At 50.5% G+C, this 22,283-nt stretch overlaps 2 protein-coding genes across 2 annotated transcripts; one reads left to right on the plus strand and one right to left on the minus strand.

The window, feature by feature from the left end:
* Positions 1 to 358: 358 nt before the first annotated feature.
* On the minus strand, positions 359 to 1,233 carry LOC120111536 (18.1 kDa class I heat shock protein-like). The gene has a single exon (XM_039128778.1). The coding sequence runs from the start codon at positions 1,094 to 1,096 to the stop codon at positions 575 to 577; it is 522 nt and encodes a 173-aa protein (XP_038984706.1). The 5' UTR covers positions 1,097 to 1,233; the 3' UTR covers positions 359 to 574.
* Positions 1,234 to 17,503: 16,270 nt separating this feature from the next.
* Positions 17,504 to 18,343, plus strand: LOC103720954 (probable calcium-binding protein CML18). Its single transcript, XM_008810935.4, has one exon. It carries the CDS (start codon positions 17,628 to 17,630, stop codon positions 18,159 to 18,161), a length of 534 nt encoding a protein of 177 aa, XP_008809157.2. The 5' UTR covers positions 17,504 to 17,627; the 3' UTR covers positions 18,162 to 18,343.
* The last annotated feature ends 3,940 nt before the right edge of the window (positions 18,344 to 22,283 follow it).

The following is a 22,283-nucleotide window of genomic DNA, read 5'->3' on the forward strand; positions in this document are numbered from 1 at the left end:
ACTTAACAAATTTCAAAGAAATTTTAATTTTTTAATAAAATTTTTATATATATTTTTTTAAATATAAAAAATTATATAAATATTTTTATAAAAATTGTTATTTATATATATACTCTTATATTTTTTTATATCTACACATAAAAATATTTCAATTATTATAATTTTAAGTCCGATATTAAATAATACATATACATATACCAAAAAAAATATAAATAATAATTTTATAAAAATATTTGTATAATTTTATATATTTAGAAAGATATATATGAAAAAATATTTTTCAGATCATTTTTTTAAAATCTTTTCGATCTCGGCTTCCCTTTGCTTCAAAAAAAAAAAAAAAACTAGCACGAGAAACTATGTACAATTTATAGAGCTAATTTCACTTGACAATTATATTAACTGTACAAGATCATCAGAAAAAGCCCAAACATATCCACTCATATTCATCTCAGAACGCACCCACCCTGGAAATACCAATAAACATCCCCTTAACGAAAAGCACCAGATCGTTATACAAAGACACACAACAACCGAAAAAACCAAACGAAAAAAAAAGAAAAGCCTCCTTCCATCACGGCCAAAACCTGCAACAAACCATTTCCTTCTTGCCTTTCCCTCCCTTCTTGTCAGCCCCACCGGTGATCTCAACGGACCTCTTCTCGGGCTTCTTCACCTTCCCTTTGGGCAAAGTCACGGTGAGCACCCCATTCTCCATCGCCGCCTTCATCCCTTCTACCTTCGCATCCTCCGGCAGCCGGAACCGCCGGAGGAATTTGCCGGTGCTCCTCTCCATGCAGTGCCAGGTGTCATTCCTGTCTTCCGGCTCCCTGACTCGCTCGCCGCTGATCCGGAGAACTCTCCCATCCTCCACCTCCACCTTCACGTCCTCCTTCTTGAGCCCCGGGAGGTCGACCTCGAAGACATGGGCATCTCGAGTCTCTTTCCAGTCGATTAGCGTCTCCGCAAACGTCGAGTTTGGGCTAGAATCCGCGAGTCTATCCAAGGGAAAGCCATGGAAGGGATCCCAGAGATCGAGAGAGTAGGGGTCGAAGATGTTGCTCGGCCGGCCAAAGACACGAGAAGCTAGAGACATGTCGTCGCTAAGCGCTGCTGATTTGGATGCTGAAGACGGAACGAGAATTCGTAGCTGGAAAGGCTTTCGGATATTATCGGTATATATGGATGAACAGGTGGGTGGTGTTTTGGATTGCTGTCACGGGAGAAGCGTGGATAACTTGGAGCTTGTGGACTTCTAGGCGTTTCCAGAGAGGCCTGGTGCGGTTCTGGTCTTGTCCAGAACCTCCGTCTAGTGGTGGGCTCGTGGCTGGGTGGACGAAACGGAACCGGCTGTTGGACCGTGTCAATGAAGCCTTTGTTGGAAGGGTGTCTCATACTCAAGATGAGTCCTGAAGATCTGGTGCATCATTTTAGCGTGAGACCTAGTAAAAATGGTTGAGAAGATTCTACAGAAAAAGTTAGAGGTTATCAACCATCCAATTTTAGAGGACGTTCGGTGCTTATTGTTGGAGTATGACGTCTTTCAGGCTATGCATATATTTCGGAAGGCGAACAGTGCTGCTGGCTGTGTCGCCTCCTTTGCTGCTCATCACTCTGGATAAATTTTCTGGACCTCAAGTGTACCTATTTCTCTGCCATTATGGAGCATTTTGACTTTTAATTTCGTAGCCAATGCTCATACAAGGTTAGTGTGAATTGCCGGTGTGTATATATATACACAGCCTTTGTTGGTACATGAACGAGTAAAACGTGAAGAGCCAAAGACCCCCGTTCCATGCCATTTGCTGATACGACGGGAATATCACCATAAATGTTTTCTCCTATCAATTGTACCTGTTGGGGGAATAAGATTTCCCCCCCCCAATGACACGAATGCCCCCGAGAAGCCGCACAATCGCCGACCCAGGACAGCCGAAGTCGGCATCCGACCTCGGAACGCCCGACCTCAAGACATCCGACCTCGAGACCTCCGACCTAGGAAAACCCTGATGTTCAAAGTCTACCCTTATAAGCCACCTACTACGGCCATACCCCTCTGAGGTCCGGCCGAGGACCATACCCTGACGCCCCTCCGGCATTTATTGCGCATGGCCACTGTAAACCTCCGGTTCACTCAATAATTAATGCGGATCTTCGGCTTACTCCACAATTAATGCGGATCTCCGGCTTACTCCACAATTAATGCGGATCTCCGGCTTACTCCACAATTAATGCGCATGGCTCCTGTCATCTACGGATCCTCAGCTCTCCACGGCAAGCCAGCCCTGCAGAGTCTAGTCGACTATGATAAGTCTCTAATCTCGGCCATACCTCCGACACCAATGCAATAATTCGTCTGGTAGCGTGCAAGCCCAGGTCGTACGACGACCTCACCGCCGACATCAACGCAATGATTCACCTGATCGTGCGCCGACCTGAACAACATGCCGAGCCGTACTACGGCCTCGCCCCGTTATATCACAGGTAAACCGACCCCCGCCTATAAAAAGGAACCTTGGCCCCTCAGGTGGGGGGTGGGGGAAAAATTACGCACCCTACAAACACTATTGTTCTCCTCTCTACACTATTTGCCCCCTCCCTGACTTGAGCGTCGGAGGGCCGGCGCCGGAAAACCCAGCCACCGGCTTGTCTGCAGGCACCCCAGACGGAGGACGCCGCCCGCCGACGGATCGCCGCCCCGCCGTGAGGACCTGCTGCTCCCTCTCTCCGACCACCCCAGACGGAGGACGCCGCCCGCCGACTGGTCGCCGCCCCGCCGTGGTGACCTCCCGCTGCTCCCTCTCCTCGACCGAAGATTGCCCCCGGGTCCAATTTCCAGCAACAGTTGGCGCTAGAGGAAGGGCCCGAGTAGCGATCATGAAGTTGAGAAGCAAGGGAGCCTCCAACATCTCCCGGCGTCCCCCGCAAAGTCCTGGACGCTCCGTCCAGAATTCTCCAACTCCGGCTGACCCAGTTCCTCAAGTCCAGCCGGAACAGTTCAATGCCCTGGTACAGCAAGTCCAGGCCCTGGCCGCCGCCGTCTAAGGCTTACGGCGCGAGGAGGCTTTACCAACGCTTCCCCCGCAGGCCCAGGTCCTGCCGGAATTTCCTCCCAATGGCCCGGTTCTCCCAGGCCAGAATTTGCATGGCTCCTCCAGAGCCAACAACGAAGAGCGGACTTACCCCCAGAGAGAGCTACCGGGGAAAGATTTCAACAGAAGACCCCGGCCTTCTGAGGCTGAGTCAGCCCCGGACCGCCGTGAGCCGGCGCAAACCACTGCGACAATCCCGCGGGTGGGGGAGCTCGACAGAAAGGTTGAGCATTTGGAGCGCCAAATTGCAGCGCTCCACAGTAAGAAGGCGAGGCAGGAGGGAGACTTTGAGTTCACTACCAAGTCGCCCTTCTCCTGCCAGATCGAGGATGAGCCGGTTCCCGCAAGGTTCAAAATGCCTCAGGTGGAGCCCTACAGCGGAATCACCGACCCCTTCGACCATTTGGAGAGTTATCGGGCCCTCATGGCCCTACAAGGGTCCTCGGAGGCCATACTTTGCAAGGCCTTCCCAGCAACCCTCCGAGGGACCGCTCGGCTTTGGTTCTCTGGACTGAAGCCGAACACGGTATCCTCTTTTGAGCAACTCGGCAGGCAGTTCGCCACTAATTTTGCTGCCAGCCGACGCCAACGACAGACGTCAGATTCCCTCTTGGACATCAAACAGAAGGAGGGGGAATCCCTTAAGGAGTACCTGGACCGCTTTACCGCCGCCACCTGGGAAGTTCGCGAGCTAGACCAGTCAATAGCCATGTCGGCTTTGAAGACTGGGGTTCGCTCCTACCGATTCCTCTTCTCCATCGAGAAGAGCTTCCCGGCCGACTTCACCGAGATGCTGGCCCGAACCCGGAAGTACGCCAAGGCCGAGGAGGCGGTCGCCTCCAGGCGGGGAGCAATTGAGCCCGCCTCAAAGAAGCAGAAGAAACGCCGCGAGGAACGCGGCCGACAAAGGAGTCGATCTCCCCGTCGAGAGAAGAATCTCCCCCGGCTGAGGAGCCCGCCCCGGCAGCAGGGACGACCTCAGCAGAGGACCCCTCCTCGACCGAGGTCTCCACCACGGCCTCGGACGTACACGGGGAGGTACGAGAACTACACGCCTGTCAATGCTCCCCGGGCCGAGATCCTGATGGAAATTGAGGGTCGGGACTTCTTCCGACCTCCGCCTCCTATGCGAGACACGGGAGTTCCCCGTAATCCCAGGAAGTACTGTCGCTTCCATCGGGACCGTGGGCACGACACGGAGGACTGCTTCCAGCTCCAGGACGAGATAGAAGCGCTCATCCGTCGGGGAGTACTCAACCGGTTCGTGAGGAACCGACGTGAGGAAAGGAGGCCGACGGAGAATGCCGTACCGACCGAAAATCCAGACGACAACAGGCCCATTGCCGGCACCATCAACATGATTGGAAGGGCCTCGGCAGGAACGGCCGCCCAGGGAGCACCCCCGAAGCGCCCCCGCGCTGATGAAGTCATCTCGTTCTCGGACGAGGACTTAGAAGGGGTTGAGACCCCTCATGATGACGCTGTGGTGATCTCCATGATTGTAAATAGGTTTGATGTAAAGCGTGTCCTAGTTGACAATGGAAGTTCAGCCAACATTTTGTATTATCATGCCTACCAAAAAATGGGGTGGCCAGAAGGACATCTCCGGAGAATTAATGCCCCACTGGTTGGGTTCACCGGAGATTCGGTCCCAGTTGAAGGGGAGGCCAGCTTCCTTGTCACAGTTGGCCTCGCTCCCCGGGAGAGCACGGTAAGGACGGACTTCCTTGTGGTCCGTCTGCCCTCAGTCTACAACGCCATCCTTGGACGGCCAGGGCTAAACGCCCTTCGAGTCGTGGTTTCAACCCGCCATCTGCTCATGCGATTCCCCACCGCCCAAGGAGTAGGCGAGGCCCGCGGAGACCAGCTGGTCGCCAAGCAATGCTACATGGCGGCCCACGGAGTAAAGCCACCAACCGAGGCGACGATTCAGCCAACGGGCCCCTCACTACCCATAGAAACCCTCGATGCGAGGGATACCCTCTGGAAGAAGCAAGTAGAGCCCGGTGAGCTTCTTGTCCAAATTCCGCTACAAGAAAATTTTTCCGAGCTAACTGTGCAGGTCGGCTCCGGCCTTGGCGCCCGTGAGAGGGATCACCTCGTCAGCTTCCTACGGGATAATGCTGACGTCTTCGCCTGGTCGCCCGCGGACGTGCCGGGAATCGACCCTGAGGTCGTGGTCCATCGACTCCAGGTGAAGCCGACCAGCAGACCAGTAAAGCAGAAGAAAAGGGGCTCCGCCCCGGAACGACAATGAGCTGCGGCCGAGGAGGTGGACAAACTCCTCGGAGCCGGCTTCATCCGGGAGGTCTCCTACCCGGACTGGCTCGCCAACGTAGTCCTCGTAAAGAAGGCCAATGGGAAATGGCGCATGTGCGTGGACTACACCGACCTGAACAAGGCCTGCCCGAAAGACAGCTTCCCCCTCCCAAGCATCGACCAGCTCGTCGACTCCACCTCAGGGCATCAACTGCTAACTTTTATGGACGCCTTTTCAGGGTACAATCAAATCCGGATGGCGCCGGAAGACGAGGAGAAGACGGCCTTCATCACCGACAAGGGCACCTACTGCTACAAGGTGATGCCCTTCGGCCTGAAAAACGCTGGGGCCACCTATCAGAGATTGGTCAGCCAAATTTTCAAAGATCAGATCGGCCGAAATATGGAAGTCTACGTGGACGACATGCTGGTAAAAAGCCGAGCGGCGGAGCACCATGTAGCCGACCTCAACGAGACGTTCTCCAAGCTCAGGAGATACCGAATGAAGCTCAACCCGGCGAAGTGCGCGTTCGGAGTCACCTCGGGCAAATTCCTGGGTTTCATAGTCACCCAACGTGGAATTGAAGCCAACCCTGAGAAAATCCGGGCGCTGCAAGAAATGGCGCCTCCGAAGACAGTTAAGGAGGTACAGCGGCTCGCAGGGCGAGTCGCCGCCTTGGGAAGGTTCGTCTTCCGGTCAGCTGAGCGCTGCCTCCCTTTCTTCAAGAGCCTCAAACGGTCGAAAGACTTCCGGTGGTCAGAAGAATGCCAGCGAGCCTTTGACGAGCTCCGGAACCTTCTGGCCTCTCCCCCGCTACTTACCAAGCCTCAGAAGGGCGAAGTCCTTTATTTATACCTGGCCGTCTCCCCAGTTGCAGTGAGCTCAGTCCTCGTCCGGGAAGAGGACAAGCTCCAAAAGCCAGTCTATTACACCAGCCGGGTCCTCAGGGATGCTGAGACCCGATACTCCAAGCTCGAGAAGACCATCTTCGCTCTCATCATCTCGGCTCGGAGACTCAGGCCGTACTTCCAAGCCCACACGATAGCTATACTGACCGACCAGCCCATGAAGCAAATATTGCAAAGGTCGGATCGTGCGGGGAGGATCGCCAAATGGGCGGTCGAGCTCGGGAAATTTGACCTCGAATATCGGCCCAGGCCGGCTATCAAAGCTCAAATACTCGCCGATTTCATTGTGGAGTGCACCCTGCCGGACGACCCCAAGCTGCCATCCGAATCCATGGAGGAAGCACCAAGGCCGCCATGGGTCCTGCATTCGGACGGGTCCTCAACTTCGGGGGGTAGCGGAGCCGGACTCATCCTCACCAGTCCAGACGGAGTGGTGGCCGAGCAAGCCCTGCGCCTCGAGTTTCCGGCCTCGAACAACGAGGCTGAGTACGAGGCTCTCATCGCCGGGCTCAAATTAGCAAAGGAATTGAAAGTGGAGGACCTAACGGCCTTCAGCGACTCCCAGCTGGTGGTGAACCAGATTCAAGGAGACTTTGAAGCTAAAGAGCCATCCATGCAAAAGTATCTCCAAAAGGTGCGGGAACTCACGTCTGCCCTGAACTCTTTCAGTATTCAGTATATTCCCAGAGCGGAAAATCTCAGGGCAGACCAGTTGTCCAAATTGGCGACCTCCCGCATGAGCGAGCTTCCCAAGGGAACAACGCTCGAGTATCTTCAGACCCCCAGCACGGAGGAGCCAGAACCTACCATGTGCATCGACTTTGAACCAAGCTGGATCGACGGGTTCGTCTGCTACCTCAAAGACGGGAACCTACCTCATGACGAGACGGAAGCTCGCCGAATCAAGCGCCAAGCCCCCCGGTATGTCTTGTACGAGAATAGACTTTATCGTCGATCATTTACTTCTCCCCTGCTCAGATGCCTCCGCCCCTCCGAGGCGGACTACGCCCTCCGAGAGGTCCATGAAGGAATCTGCAGAAATCACCTGGGGGGTCGGGCATTAGCCCATAGATCCTGCGGCAAGGATATTACTGGCCCACACTCCAGAGGGATGCAACAGATTTCGTCCGCAAGTGCGACCGATGTCAACGGAACGTTAATATCCAGCGCCGACCTTCGGCCCTGCTGACCTCCATCATCGCCCCCTGGCCGTTTGCCCAATGGGGGATCGACATCCTGGGGCTCTTTCCCCTGGCCATCGGACAGAGAAAGTTCCTGGGCGTCTCCATCGACTACTTCACCAAATGGGTTGAAGCCGAACCTGTAGCCCGGATCACCGAACAAAAGATGCGGGACTTCGTGTGGAAGTCCATAATTTGCAGATTCGGGCTACCTCGTATCCTTATATCCGACAATGGTCGGCAGTTTGACAATGTCCATTTCAGAGAATTTTGCTCTGAGCTCGGCATTGACCACCGCTTCACCTCGGTTGCCCATCCCCAGACAAACGGGGAGACTGAGGTAACTAACCGTACTATTTTGCAGGGACTCAAGGCTAGGCTTGATCGGTCCAAAGGACAGTGGGTCGAGGACTTGTACAATGTCCTTTGGGCGTATCGGACTACGTTCCGACTGCCCACGGGAGAGACCCCCTTCAACCTAGCATACGGCACTGAGGCCGTCATCCCGTTAGAGATCGGCCTGCCTTCTCCAAGGGTGGAGCATTATGACCCCGACACTAATTCCTCCCAGCTCAGGAGCAATTTGGACCTCGTCGAAGAGACACGAGAGGTTGCCCGGGTCCGTATGGCAAGATACCAACAGAGAACGGCCCAATACTACAACTCCAAAGTTAAGCCCAAGCTCTTCAAAGTAGGGGACCTCGTCCTCAGGAGAGCCGAGGCTTCTCAGCCGACCGAGCAAGGAAAGCTCGCCCCGAATTGGGAAGGGCCATATCAAATCGCCCGAGTACAACGATCCGGAGCATACAAATTGAAGTCCCTAGAGGGGACCCTGATCCCGCGAAGCTGGAACTCCGAGAATCTACGAATGTACTACCAGTAAAACCCCGAGGGGTTCAAGACAATCAGGGCAATAGACTCAGCCTCTTTTCTGCAAATAATTCTCCCATCTTGATAATCATAATTCTCTTCTAATGTTGGGTCGTCTGTGATCCCCAGATCCCCCGACCGAAATCGGGATGCCTCGAGGTTCGACCGTAGAGTCCCAAACTCCCTCGACCTCGGGAAGTATCGCAGGACGATGAAACATCGACTTGGCGCAAGATTCCCTCGACTAAGGTCGGGATGCCCCGAGGGTCGACCGTAGAGCCCCAAACTCCCTCGACCTCGGGAAGCGTCGCAGGTCGATAGCGCGTGCCCAGACCCATCGACCTGACGAACGATCCCTCGACTAAGGTCGGGATGCCCCGAGGGTCGACCGTAGAGTCCCAAACTCCCTCGACCTCGGGAAGCGTCGCAGGTCGATAGCGCGTGCCCAGACCCATCGACCTGACGAACGATCCCTCGACTAAGGTCGGGATGCCCCGAGGGACGACCGTAGAGTCCCAAACTCCCTCGACCTCGGGAAGCGTCGCAGGTCGATAGCGCGTGCCCAGACCCATCGACCTGACGAACGATCCCTCGACTAAGGTCGGGATGCCCCGAGGGTCGACCGTAGAGTTCCAAACTTCCTCAACCTCGGGAAGCGTCGCAGGTCGATAGCGCGTGCCCAGACCCATCGACCTGACGAACGATCCCTCGACTAAGGTCGGGATGCTCCGAGGGTCGACCGTAGAGTCCCAAACTCCCTCGACCTCGGGAAGCGTCGCAGGTCGATAGCGCGTGCCCAGACCCATCGACCTGACGAACGCCCTCGACTAAGGTCGGGATGCCCCGAGGGTCGACCATAGAGTCCCAAACTCCCTCGACCTCGGTAAGCGTCGCAGGTCGATAGGGCGTGCCCGGACCCATCGACCTAACGAACGATCCCTCGACTAAGGTCGGAATGCCCCGAGGGTCGACCGTAGAGTCCCAAACTCCCTCGACCTCGGGATGCACCGCAGGTCAGCAAAGCGTCCTCAAACCCGCCGACCTGACACAAGACTCCTCGACCAAGGTTGGGGCGCCCCGAGGTCCGACCGTAGGGTCTCAAGCTCCCTCGACCTCGGAAAGAGCTACGAATCAATAAAGCCTTCCCAGATTCTCTCAACTTCGGCGGGTGTCGTCGGGTCCGTGAGAAGCCCGAGTCCCCTAACAAGTCAAAAACGACTCCGAAAGCTGACGAGGAAGGGAAACAACCCACTCCGCCACATGGAGTACAACTCTGGGATGACCTCGGGACCTTCAGCCGGCACAGGCTCGGGGTCGGTGGCAGGGGCCTCGGGTGCCGCCTCCGGGACGCCGTCCGTCTCAGCCACCCTCGTCGAAGGCTCGGCGGGATCAAGTTCATACAACCCCGCCTCGGACGTCAAAATGGCGGGGATGTCGTCCGTATCCGACCCGTAGCCCAGGTTCATCCTCGGACGAACTGTGGAAAGATCGAATTGGGGGCAGATCCGAGCCATCTGCTTCCGGAAGTTGTCAAAACCCCGGAGAAACCCGTCGACCGTCTCCTCCTCTAACATGTCGCGGAACTCTTCCGATTCCTTGAAGAGTTCCACGGCATGTTCAGCTCGCTCGAGCGCCCTCCTCTCTCGGGCCTCAAGCTGCTCGATTCGGAGGCGGGAAACCCCGCCCTCATATTTGAGGCCCGCGACTTCTGATTGGACCTCCCCCAAGCGCGCCTCTGAGGCGCGCAGAGCCGACCTGGTCAAGGCATGGGCGGCTCTCTCCTCCTCCAGCGCCTCCGCCATAGCGAGGCGCCCGGCCTCGGTGGCCTCCTTCCGAGCCTCGGACTCAGCCAACGCCGCCTCTAGCTCGGCGATTCTCTTCTTGGCCGGCTCCAACTGCCGGCCGAGCCGTCGGGCCTCCTCCTGACACCCCTGGGCGATGAACACCAGGGTGTCGAGTTCGTGAATATGCTGCAAAGAAGGAAACAAAGATATCGTAAGTTGAAAAGCGCACAATTTCGCTAATAACTCTAAGGAAACTAAGAAGAGAACTTACCCGGGCGGTGTTGCGGTAAGTACCGTCAACGACCTCCTCCAACGGAATGTTCCGGAACTCGGCCCGGTCCGCTGGAAGCATCGCACGCCGAAATACAGCGCGTGCGACCTCGGCGTCGTGGATGGCCGAGCTCCCCTCAAGAATAGGGGAGCCCGGCTCGACCGATTCTTCCCGGAAAGCCCAGGAAAAGCCCGGCACACCCGAGCCCGAGGTCCCGGAGCCGCTCGCTTCGGGGCCTCGGGTAGGCTCGGGCCCCGGGCGCGGCGGCCGGATCGTGGATGGCCCCTCCCGCTGGGCAATGGGGGCAGGACAAGGAGGGGCCGCTGGGCCCGCGTCGCCGACGGCCCGCGCCTGCCTCGGGTCGGCTGTGGAGGCCCCTGCCTCGGGGCCACTCGTCCCGGCCGACGTGGAAGCGCCGGCCGACCTCGCCTTCTTCCGAGGCTGGGGCATAGCTCCCCCGGCCTCGGCCTCACGCCTCTTCAGGCGGGAGAAGAGGGACACGTTGCTGGTAGGCATGTGGGGGATATCTGAAACCAAAAATTTTCCAAGTGTTAGACCAATAAAAGCGAAAAGGAAAGGCAAACAAGAAGGTAATGCAACTGCTCGTACCCTCGGGGCGCGCCGAGCTCAGACCCACGCTCGCCAGGGCGTCCTCCCGTAGGAGCTCGGTCAGGTCGTACCCCTTTCCGAGGGCCCGCAGAGAGTCCAAAACCCTCAGCTCTCTCCCCGAGGGCTCGGAGAGCTTGTTGAGGGTCTTCAACCGAGGGTGTCCCCACCTCGGATTGAACCCCCACGGCGCCTCGGACGCCAAAAAGAAAAACTTCCCCTTCCACTCATGAATAGAGGAAGGGGCCCCATGAAAAAGCGACATACCGCCTCGGAAGGCGAAGTATAGCCACTCCGCGTCTGCCGGGTTCTTCTTTAATAAGAAACACCGACGGAAGACGCTCACGGTAATCGGGATCCCATGCCCGAGACACAGGGAGAGGAACCCGATGATGGTTCTCCACGAGTTCGGAGCGAGCTGTGCTGGGACGAGTTGGTACTCGACCAGCAAGTCGTTCACGAACCTGTGGACGGGGAACCGCAGGCCAGCCCAGAGGGTCTCGCGGTGAACCGCGATCTGACCTGGGGGCGGCCGCGTCACCCTATCTTCCGGCCCCGCAGTTTCAAGGCGAAACCCGGGCTGGAAGAAAAACCGGGAGCGTATTAACTCCAGCTCCTCCCCCGACAAACTTGACCCTACCTCCTCAGGACCGAGACCCATTTTCACAGAGAAACAAAACGAGATTGAAAGCAGAGGAGGAAAAAAGAAGAGGAACCCTAGCAATCACAGGGTAGGGACCTACTGGACATCGCCGGAAATCGCTCCGGGCACCGACGACGGGAGTTGGACAGGGGATAGAACAAGGAGGGAGACGGCGAAAATAGAAAATGCAAAGCAACCAAATGGAACTCTTAGGGCAGACTCGAGGGGTTTATATAGACCCCCTTGACGGCCCAGATTGGCAGGGTTGGTTCCCATCCCCCGGCCGGATTGCGCCACGTGTCGACCTCGGAGGCCGAGGCACCGTATTCACTCCGGATCAATAAATCGGGTACGAAATCGAAATGTTGTCCCATCGGATCTCGGGGCCTCATCATGGGCCCGCAGAATCGAATCTCCTTGAAGAACGAGCGGACGGCACCCCCGCTCCCCTCATTTAATAAGGCCCTGGGGCACGTGGAGCCCCGATGTAGCCTCCAACTCGCCAGATCCATGATCCGGTAACACGAGACCGGGAACGTCCGACCTCAGATCATGCCGCGTGTCCATTTTGAAATGCAAAACGGCACACTCATTGATGAACGGGGAGCCTCGACCACAGGATCAAGGCGTCGTCTCGTCGAGCTCGAGGACCCTCATCATGGGTCCGCCGCACGAAGCGACCTCGGTGATCCAAGAGACGCCACCCCCATTACAGCCGTCTCGAAAAACATAAGGATACAAGCCTCATCATAAGTTCGCTGAATAAAGCAACCTCGAGGCACCAAAAGGCGCAGGTTTCGCCATAAAAACTCCGAGAAACACAAGGGTGCGGACGAGATTCGCCCTCCAACTTTAATGATAGACTTTACTTCCCACGTCCGAGCCCGCAAGCCGCTCGAACTCGGAAGTCGGGGGGTAGTGTTGGGGGAATAAGATTTCCCCCCCCCCCCCCAATGACACGAATGCCCCCGAGAAGCCGCACAATCGCCGACCCTGGACAGCCGAAGTCGGCGTCCGACCTCGGAACGCCCGACCTCAAGACATCCGACCTCGAGACCTCCGACCTAGGAAAACCCTGATGTTCAAAGTCTACCCTTATCAGCCACCTACTACGGCCATACCCCTCTGAGGTCCGGCCGAGGACCATACCCTGACGCCCTTCCGGCATTTATTGCGCATGACCACTGTAAACCTCCGGTTCACTCAACAATTAATGCGGATCTCCGGCTTACTCCACAATTAATGCGGATCTCCGGCTTACTCCACAATTAATGCGGATCTCCGGCTTACTCCACAATTAATGCGCATGGCTCCTGTCATCTACGGATCCTCAGCTCTCCACGGCAAGCCAGCCCTGCAGAGTCTAGTCGACTATGATAAGTCTCTGATCTCGGCCATACCTCCGACACCAATGCAATAATTCGTCTGGTAGCGTGCAAGCCCAGGTCGTACGACGACCTCACCGCCGACATCAACGCAATGATTCACCTGATCGTGCGCCGACCTGAACAACATGCCGAGCCGTACTACGGCCTCGCCCCGTTACATCACAGGTAAACCGACCCCCGCCCATAAAAGGGAACCTTGGCCCCTCAGGTGGGGGGGTGGGGGAAAAATTACGCACCCTACAAACACTATTGTTCTCCTCTCTACACTATTTGCCCCCTCCCTGACTTGAGCGTCGGAGGGCCGGCGCCGGAAAACCCGGCCACCGGCTTGTCTGCAGGCACCCCAGACGGAGGACGCCGCCCGCCGACGGATCGCCGCCCCGCCGTGAGGACCTGCTGCTCCCTCTCTCCGACCACCCCAGACGGAGGACGCCGCCCGCCGACTGGTCGCCGCCCCGCCGTGGTGACCTCCCGCTGCTCCCTCTCCTCGACCGAAGATTGCCCCCGGGTCCAATTTTCTGCAACAGTACCAATTTTCAATTGAAATTGAGCGATGATGGATACCGCATTCATCGTACCGTCGGAGCAGTGGTTAACAAAAATAACTTTCCTTATTATCTAGTTTTATATCAATCAGCATAATAAATACCCTTGCATGGTCATGCGAACCCCATGATAAGCTTAGCAATCAGATATAGATCTTTGGTGGTGTGTCCCTTTCCCATTTTCATTTCTATTTCTCCTCTTTTTAATATAAATTTAAATCTTAGAATTATATAAGTGTCCCAATATACTGCTTTAAAACTTTTCTGTTTTGAAAAAAAAAACCTTTCGAAAATATTGTTATAATACTAATATGTAATATGAAACTTTTTTATTCTGAAAATATCCCTATAATATCTCGGACACTTCATAAAAAAATATTTTTCATTAAATTTTTGAATTTAATTTTACTACAATTGTGTGGGTTATATATTTATTTTATTGATTATTATTTTTTGGATTCACATTTGCACTACAACCAGTATCAATCAAATAACTCTACCAGCTTCCTCCCTTCAATTAAGTGATGATTTCTATAATAAGCATTAGCATATTAATATGTTGAGTGGAGTTTAGATTCTGCATTTAAGTTTATCTTTCCTTTGAATAAATACTAAATTAAACAAGCACACTGCACGTATAGAAATAATGGGCCCATTTGGTTCGCGGGAAACCTTTTTCCTCCTAGGAATATGATTTCTGGGAAGAAGATTTTTAGGAAGAAAATGTCTGGAAATGTATTTTTGGCATGTTTGGTTAAACATGGAAAAGTGATAGATTTTCAGAGTGCTTATGTTTGGTTGACCATCCACTTTTCTGAGAAAGTTATGTGTAATTCTTATTATATCCTTAATAAAAATTAGGTCTTTAATGCTGAAGGGCCTTTTTAAAAAAAAAATAAAGATGGAATGATTTCCGCCTAATGGAAAAGTAACTTTTCAATGTTTCTCATTAGAAACATATTCTTATAGAAATACAACTTTCCCATCTCTTTTCTTTGAAAACTCCAACGAAACAAGAGACATCTCATTACTTTCCCGTTGACCACACTTTCCCCCCCTTTTTTTAGCGAACCAAACGAGCCTAATATGTATAAACTTGTATGTATGCACGTACATATATGTGTATGTGTATGTAGGTATATACTATATCTCTATACCTACATATTTGGAGGCCAATATGTCTGACACTTTATGCCCTTGGTCTATCTATGTAACACTATTAATATGTGACAATTTCATCATATTTTTCAAATTCTATAGTTATTAGTAAATAGTCCAGATCTCCTATGACTAACCCATTATGCTGGTTACGGCTAATTTGGATCATGTGAAATTGACAAATTGGATCAAACTATTGGTTCAGGGTAGTTGAGACATTCACTGACATTTTAAAATCTATTTCTTGTTGATTGAAAGTTCATACATAGTCTTTGATTTTTGATGGCTATTTTATATTTAATTGCTATTTTTTCATATATAAAATAAGGATAAAGGAAAAGATGTTAGATTCTCCTATTGATTTCGATCTATTTTGAATTATATTTGCAACCTATTGAAAATCTGTTAATTCACCTATTTATTCTAAGGGATTCTGAAAGATTTGTCCCTTTTTTTACAGCAATTCCAAAACAGCTCCCTTTTTATAGAAAAAAGCTAGGACCTCAAGTCTTTTGAATATGGGATTAAATAGTCTATATTATACAATCAATGAAAGATATAATCTTGATTTTATATTATTACAACACAAATTCCTTCAATGATTGACAACTTCAATCTCCTTATACAAGACTATGAAAAAAAAAAGTATTAGGATTGTAATCATCATTTTTAACTTAAACAGATCAACGAAATTAGTCATTAAGTGGATAAGGTGCACTAGTTTGTCCCATTTTTAAACAATTAGGTTCTAAATGTCTTTTCACAAGAAAAAAGAACTTACCTGGATTGGGTTTGAAAAGGACAAATATGCTGGATTTCCTATTCTAAAGTATTTTACATACAAAATTGTCAGAAAACAAAACCGCAGGTAGTTATCTCCTTCAAAAAGAGATAAGCATCCACTAGCTAAATCCAGAAGCTCATCTACCAGCGCGGGACCACAACTGATAATGCCCTATTTAATGTGCAACGCATGTGCCCGAGAAATAGCCTATTGTAATCTCTTGTAGCAATAAGTTTTCATCTCAATCAAATATCTTGGCTGAAATATCGGTTTGGCACCGTGTATTGAATATAATAAATATTTAGATTTTTCTAAAAATTAAAATTTATATAAATATTTTCTTCAAATTTATATTTATTTTTTACCCTTATAACTGTTATCATATTAAAGCATTAACCAATAATTTTTAATTGATAAATTACTATTGTACCTCTATATGTTAATTAATTTGTTTTATTTACCGGATGAGATCCCGTCAATATCTAGATGCTTTTTCCCCCTAATTCCCATTTCTGCCGCGATACACCAAGATCTCCGTGTAAAAGACTAATACCATCCGGAATGTGCCACATGTCCTCATAACCGATGCCTGCCCGTAATTATTGCTGCCGACATCCAAGCGGCGGGCCGCCCAATCCCCATCCCCACGCGTCGAGACCGCGTGAAATAAATTAAGGTTATTTACGTCGCGGTCCCCCGTTGACTGCCGCGTAACGAAAACTGCCTGTTGACCGAAAGGTATCTTTCGATGTCTATAGAATATTTTATTTATAACTTAGGGTCCTAAGACCGCGTAGCGGCGTAGGGGATATTTTTATTTTCCGTCAACCGTCTCATCCAAATAGTTTATTTTTTTCACTCAATGCACAAAAGCAAAAAAAAATTATTTGGTACATGGTGGTGGATAATTCCATGTAATCAACACGTGCGTGCATTATGGTTGATTTCTTTAGACAATTGTATAGCAAACTCCATCAAAAGAGTAGAAAATAAAAGTAGAATTAAGAGGATACATCAAATGTTGATTAAAAGTAATAAAATTTTTTGCATGGATATTTTTCTAAATATTGGATTTTACATGAATACCCTTCTAAAATTGATATTTACATGTATATTCTCGTAAAACTCTGTTGTTGTACACATATCCTTAATATAACGATTATTCTAACAGTATTAAGAAAAATCAAATTTATATTAATTAAAAATAAAATAAAATGAAATTACACTATTGTCCCAATCTTTTTTTCTGCTATCGGGATCGTGATATATTTTAATTTGAAACCGATAATTTTTTAACGTCATTAGATAGTATGGGTGCATATGCAAAAAAAAATAAAAAAAAGGTAGAATAGCAAAACAAGTGTTTTACGAGAGTATACATGCAAATATTAATTTTAGAAGGATATTCATGCAAAATCTAATATTTAGAAGGTATTCATGCAAAAAAATCCAAAGTAATATATGGATCCAAGCAATTCATTTTTTTTTCTTGCTGAGCATCCTATCCAAATAATTCATTTTTTTCACTCAATGCAAAAAACCAAAAAAAAAAAAAGTTACTCAGTAACCGATGGTAGACAATTCCACATAATCGCCATGTGCATCATGGCTGATTTCTTTAGATGACTATAGCAAGCTCCATCAAGAGAGAAAAACTAAGAGATATTGATAAAAAGTAAAATATGGAATAGCAAAGTTAGCAGAAAAATAAGGCCCCCCCCCCCCCCCCCCCCCCCCCAATTTTCTTTTCTTAAGCGAAAAAAAGAAAAAAAGAAAAAAAAGTTTTAAAACTATATCGTAATCGGAGAACGGACTTGGCTTTTATAATTAGATCGGACATGGAGGAAAAAAGAAAAAAAAGTTTTAAAACTATATCGTAATCGGAGAACGGACTTGGCTTTTATAATTAGATCGGACATGGAGGGTATTTTCGTCCTCCAAGGATTCTTGAGTTAAATGTATATGGACCGGATGTTATAAAGATATTAAGGCACGTCCAAAAATGTACCGGCCGTTAATTTTCAGAAAGGAAAGCGCCGTAAGGATTTTGATATAAGGCCCGTACGCGAACATGTCGAGCAAAAAGCACTTCTTGGCCGCTAGTCCACTCCACTACAAATAGAACACGAAGCTCGCGATGGCGAAACCCCAGGAATCGGAGAAGCCTCCGGAGCCGGCCTCCATGAACGACGTCGAGCGGGTCTTCACGCGCTACGATGCCAACGGCGACGGCAAGATCTCGGCGTCGGAGCTAGCCAACGTGATGCGCGCCCTCGGATCTGAGGTATCCGACGAAGAACTCAAAGCCATGATGGCGGAGCTCGACTCCGACGGAGACGGCTTCGTGGATCTGAATGAGTTTGCCGCGTTCCACAGCGGGCTGGGCGGCGCCGCCGGAGGCGGCGGAGTGGAAGGGGAGCTGAGGGACGCCTTCACGATGTACGATCTGGACAAGAACGGGCTGATCTCCGCGAAGGAGCTTCATCTGGTGCTGAGGAGATTGGGCAAGAAGTTCTCCGTTCAGGACTGCTCCCGGATGATCCGGTCCGTCGATTCGGACGGCGATGGTAGCGTGAACTTTGAGGAGTTCAAGAAGATGATGGGCAACGGCGGGGGAAGGAAGGCATCTGACGGCAGTGGATCTCCGTTGCCGTCGTCATCCTCTAAGTGATGTGAAATATTGTTCATTCTTAGACGTTCTTTGCATGGAGATGAGGGCTTAATTAGTCTATCAAATTTCTTACCTCATTTGAGACGTCTTTATAGCTTGCGAGACCAGTAGTTAGTGTGGGATGCGTCTGAGAACTGGCAATTACTAATTAGAGGAATAAATAAGCTTTTTCTTTGTTTTGCTTTGTTTTCCCTTTTTTTTTGTTTTTGCCTGAGAAGACGAGCTGGTACTCTATTCGGATTCGTTTCATAGTTTACTCTTATAACTTTTTCTTTATGTTTAACTAGTCTTGCGAGAGGGTTAAGGTAGGGACTCAGGGCTTAAATTATCTTTGATATTGGAATTCTCTTGATGGGATTTAAGAAGATATAGGTAGGACGTAGATTTGTCCTTTTTCTTTGTTTTTTCTTCTTTCTTTTTTAGTTTCCGCAAGAGAGTGAAGAACCAAAGGGGGTTTCAATTGGTAATCCACTGGGCAGTGCACTGTTTTCTTCTAATTTAAACTTTAGAGATTTTTTTGGCAAGCGTAAAAGAAGGGGACCGTTGTAACTGTACTCCATCCTCCTTTTTTTGAATCCTCTTATTTTTTTTCTATGAGCTCCATCTATCGTATGCTCATCCGGGATCGGCCCACAATAAGAAGACTGTAGGTAATTTACTTTTTACGTGAAAGTACGAATAGTACAAAAATTCTGAAAAAAGTACTCCCAAACCGCCATATCTATTAAATGACAGGAGAGAGAAAGCTTCATCTTTTCGAAGATTCAGCAAAAATTGCAAAAACATATTAAAAATCTAGTTAAAATCTGTAAAAAATCATTGAAAAATTCCGGTTATAAAATAAATTATAAATTGGACCGAAAGCAAATAACTTATTGGATAATGTCAGGAGACAACGAAGGGGTTTTCTCTTGCCAGGATTATAAGTGAATTAGTGTGACTTGCAGAAATTAATTAGTACCATATGCATGAAATGGTTGACTGTCTCTTGAATTTTGTTATGATTCTATAAAGATTCTTTATCATATTTTTTTCAAAATAATCATAGGCATTAATTTTGATCTGGATGGTTACAATGAGTCCAAATGTGATCTGTAACAGCTTTTTTCAGACTCGTGTACCAGCGGCAAGTATAGCGGATTATTTAAGCGGTTCTTTCCTTGCATATTTATTTTAAATCTGTAAAGTAGTTGAAGGTGCGACATGTGTCCCCAAAACAGGAAAAGATACACGGGTGGACCGAAAGGCGTTGTGTGTCGCTATCATATTTTCCCGGCACGATAAAGAAAAGCTTGACCCACAACGGATAAGGTGGCTTGCCGATAGGGGTGGCAAAATATGACCCGACCCGCCAACCCGATCCGTGTTCGACCCGCCATAAACAGGTTTGGATTTGGCCTAAACAGATTCGGGTCGTAAACAGGTCGACCCGTTTAACCTGTTTATTAATTGGGTCGGATACGGGTTTTAAATGTCTGACCCGTTTAAACCGTTTAACCCGTTTAACTGTTGGGCAGGTTAAACAGGTTAAACGGGTTAAACAGATTAAACGGGTTAAACAGGTTAAACAGGTCTAAACAGGTTAAACGGGTCTAAACAGGTCTAAACAGGTTAAACGGGTCTAAACAGGTCTAAACAGGTCGGGTTGGGCAGGTTAAACAGGTTGGGTTGGACAGATTAAACAGGTCTAAACAGGTTAAACGGGTCAGGTTGGGCAAACAGGTTAAACAGGTCGGGTCGGGTTGGGTAAACAGGTTACTTGTTTATTAAACAGGTTAAACGGGTCGGGTCGGGTTACCTGTTTAATAAACAGGTCAGGTTCAGGTTTGCAATTCCTGACCCGTTTAATAAACAGGTCGGGTTCAGATTTATAGTTTTCTGACCCGACCTGTATTTGACCCGACCTGTTTATGCCTGACCCGACCCGATTGCCACCCCTACTTGCCGATGGGCATTTTACTTTCTCTTTTTTTTTTTTTGGTGAAAACGGCAATTCATATAGCTCTAACCTGAATACATCCTGCCAAGTCAAAAGAAAGTAAAGAGTACAAAGGGGGCGGGAGCTCTGCTATGGATGTCCACAAGAACTCCCCGGAATGTCGTGCAACATAGGAGGCGACCCAGTCTGCAGCCCTGTTCGCCTCCCGAAAAGCATGTGCAACCTGATGCTCGCCTAGCTCAGCAACCAGCTTGCGAATATCGCAAATGAGTGGGTGGCCATCCCCATACCGGTCAGCACTCTGAATCCACTCGATCACCGTCGATGAATCTCCCTCAATGTGCACCCGCTCAGCACCGAGCACCCGTCTCGTATAGGTAATCTCCTCCCAGGCAGCTCGAAGCTCTGCCCCAACAACAGTAAGACCTGGTACATGACGGCCCCCTGCTGCAACCAAGCTGCCACGATGGTCTCTGATCACAAAACCAACCCCTCCAGACCTCCCATCTGCCGCCACGCTGCCATCAAAGTTCATCTTGAGAAAACCAGGGGGTGGGGGCACCCAAGAAACAAAAGCAAACCTGGGCGCTGTAATAGCGAAGCGAGTGCCCCAGATGTCCCCGGCCGTCCCAAGAGAACCCGTAGCAGCGCATGAGATCACCTCTCTAGCCTGAAGCACTGCTCTAACCACCACCAACCTCGGCGAGGATCTCCTGCCCTCAAACAAAACCGCATTCCTATCCAACCAAATGTGGTAGGCCAGATATGCTCTGAGAACCCCTACCTCAACAGAACTAGGCTGCCGGAAAGAGTCTCTCACCAACTGCAGCAGATCCTGTACCGACACAACCGACAGGGGAAGAGGAACTGGTGACCTCCTCCAAATCTCCCTAGCCCTGGGACACTGCAGAAGAACGTGCCCAATAGTCTCCTCACTGACCGTGCACACCTCACAGCACTGCAAGATCCGCATGCCCCGCCGGACTAGCACGCTCCTAGTTGGAAGGCAGCCCCAGGCCACCTTCCAAAAAAAGAGCGCCACCCGTGGATGGGTCCGCATCCTCCAAATCCACCCTCCCTCTATCTGCCGAGCTGGCTCCCTCCTGAACAAGGCCTGTAGATCCCTAGCGCGCACCTGCATTCGCCCCATCGGCGCCCACACCAACCTGTCAGTCTCCCCTCGCATCGGCACCGGGAGGGCTAGAACCATCTCCGCCAAGTGTGCCCCAAAGACCTCCCTAATCATCTCCTCCCTCCATCGGCCCTCCTCTGAGATCATCAGGTCACTAACTGTGTGGCCCGCCAATCGCCCCGAGTCCACCAAGGTCGGCAGACGACTGAGCGGCTGTGCAGTCACCCAGCAATCCTCCAACACATCAATAGAGCGACCGTCACCAATAGCCCATCTGATCTCCTGAAGGACTAACATAGCCCTGGCGCACATCTCCCTCCAAACCGGAGAATGATAGCGAGTGGCTCTCACTCCAGGCACCAACACCCCATACTTCACCCTCATCAACGAGGACCACATACTGCTAGGCTTCAGAACAAATCTCGCGGCATGTCGGGCTGCCAACACCTCTCGCCTATCCAACAAGGACTGCACACCCAGGCCCCCAAACCTGGTGGGCTGACACACCACCTCTCATGCTAACAAATGGATGCCACCTCTGCCACCATACCTCCCCCATATGAAGTTTCTAAGAAGCTGCTCAATGGGCCTCAAAACCGACACTGGAATGAAACAATTGGAAAGTAAATATATAGGGATCGAAGAGAGAACTGACCTTACCAAAGTGATCTTGCCCATCATAGACAGAGAGTGCATCTGCCAGCCCTCCAACCTCTGCCTGATGCTGAGCTCAAGTGAACAGCAGTCCCTCCCTCGCAGCCGTCGGCCTGAGATCGGGACTCCCAGGTATCTCATAGTGCCCTCCTGCTCACCCACCCCTAATATCTCCATAATGGAAAGCCTCACCGTCCGTTTGGTCTTCGGACTGAAACAAACTGCTGACTTCAAAAAATTAACCCGCTGACCAGATGCATCACAATAATCTCGGAGAATCCTGGCAATAACCCGGGCGTCCTGCCGCGACGACCGGACTAGCAGCAAACAATCATCGGCAAACAGTAAATGGAAAATCGGGGGGGCACCAACCGCTGGCCTGTACACCTCCAACTCC

Source organism: Phoenix dactylifera, chromosome 8 (assembly GCF_009389715.1).
Source record: "Phoenix dactylifera cultivar Barhee BC4 chromosome 8, palm_55x_up_171113_PBpolish2nd_filt_p, whole genome shotgun sequence".
Classification (NCBI taxonomy): Eukaryota; Viridiplantae; Streptophyta; class Magnoliopsida; order Arecales; family Arecaceae; genus Phoenix; species Phoenix dactylifera.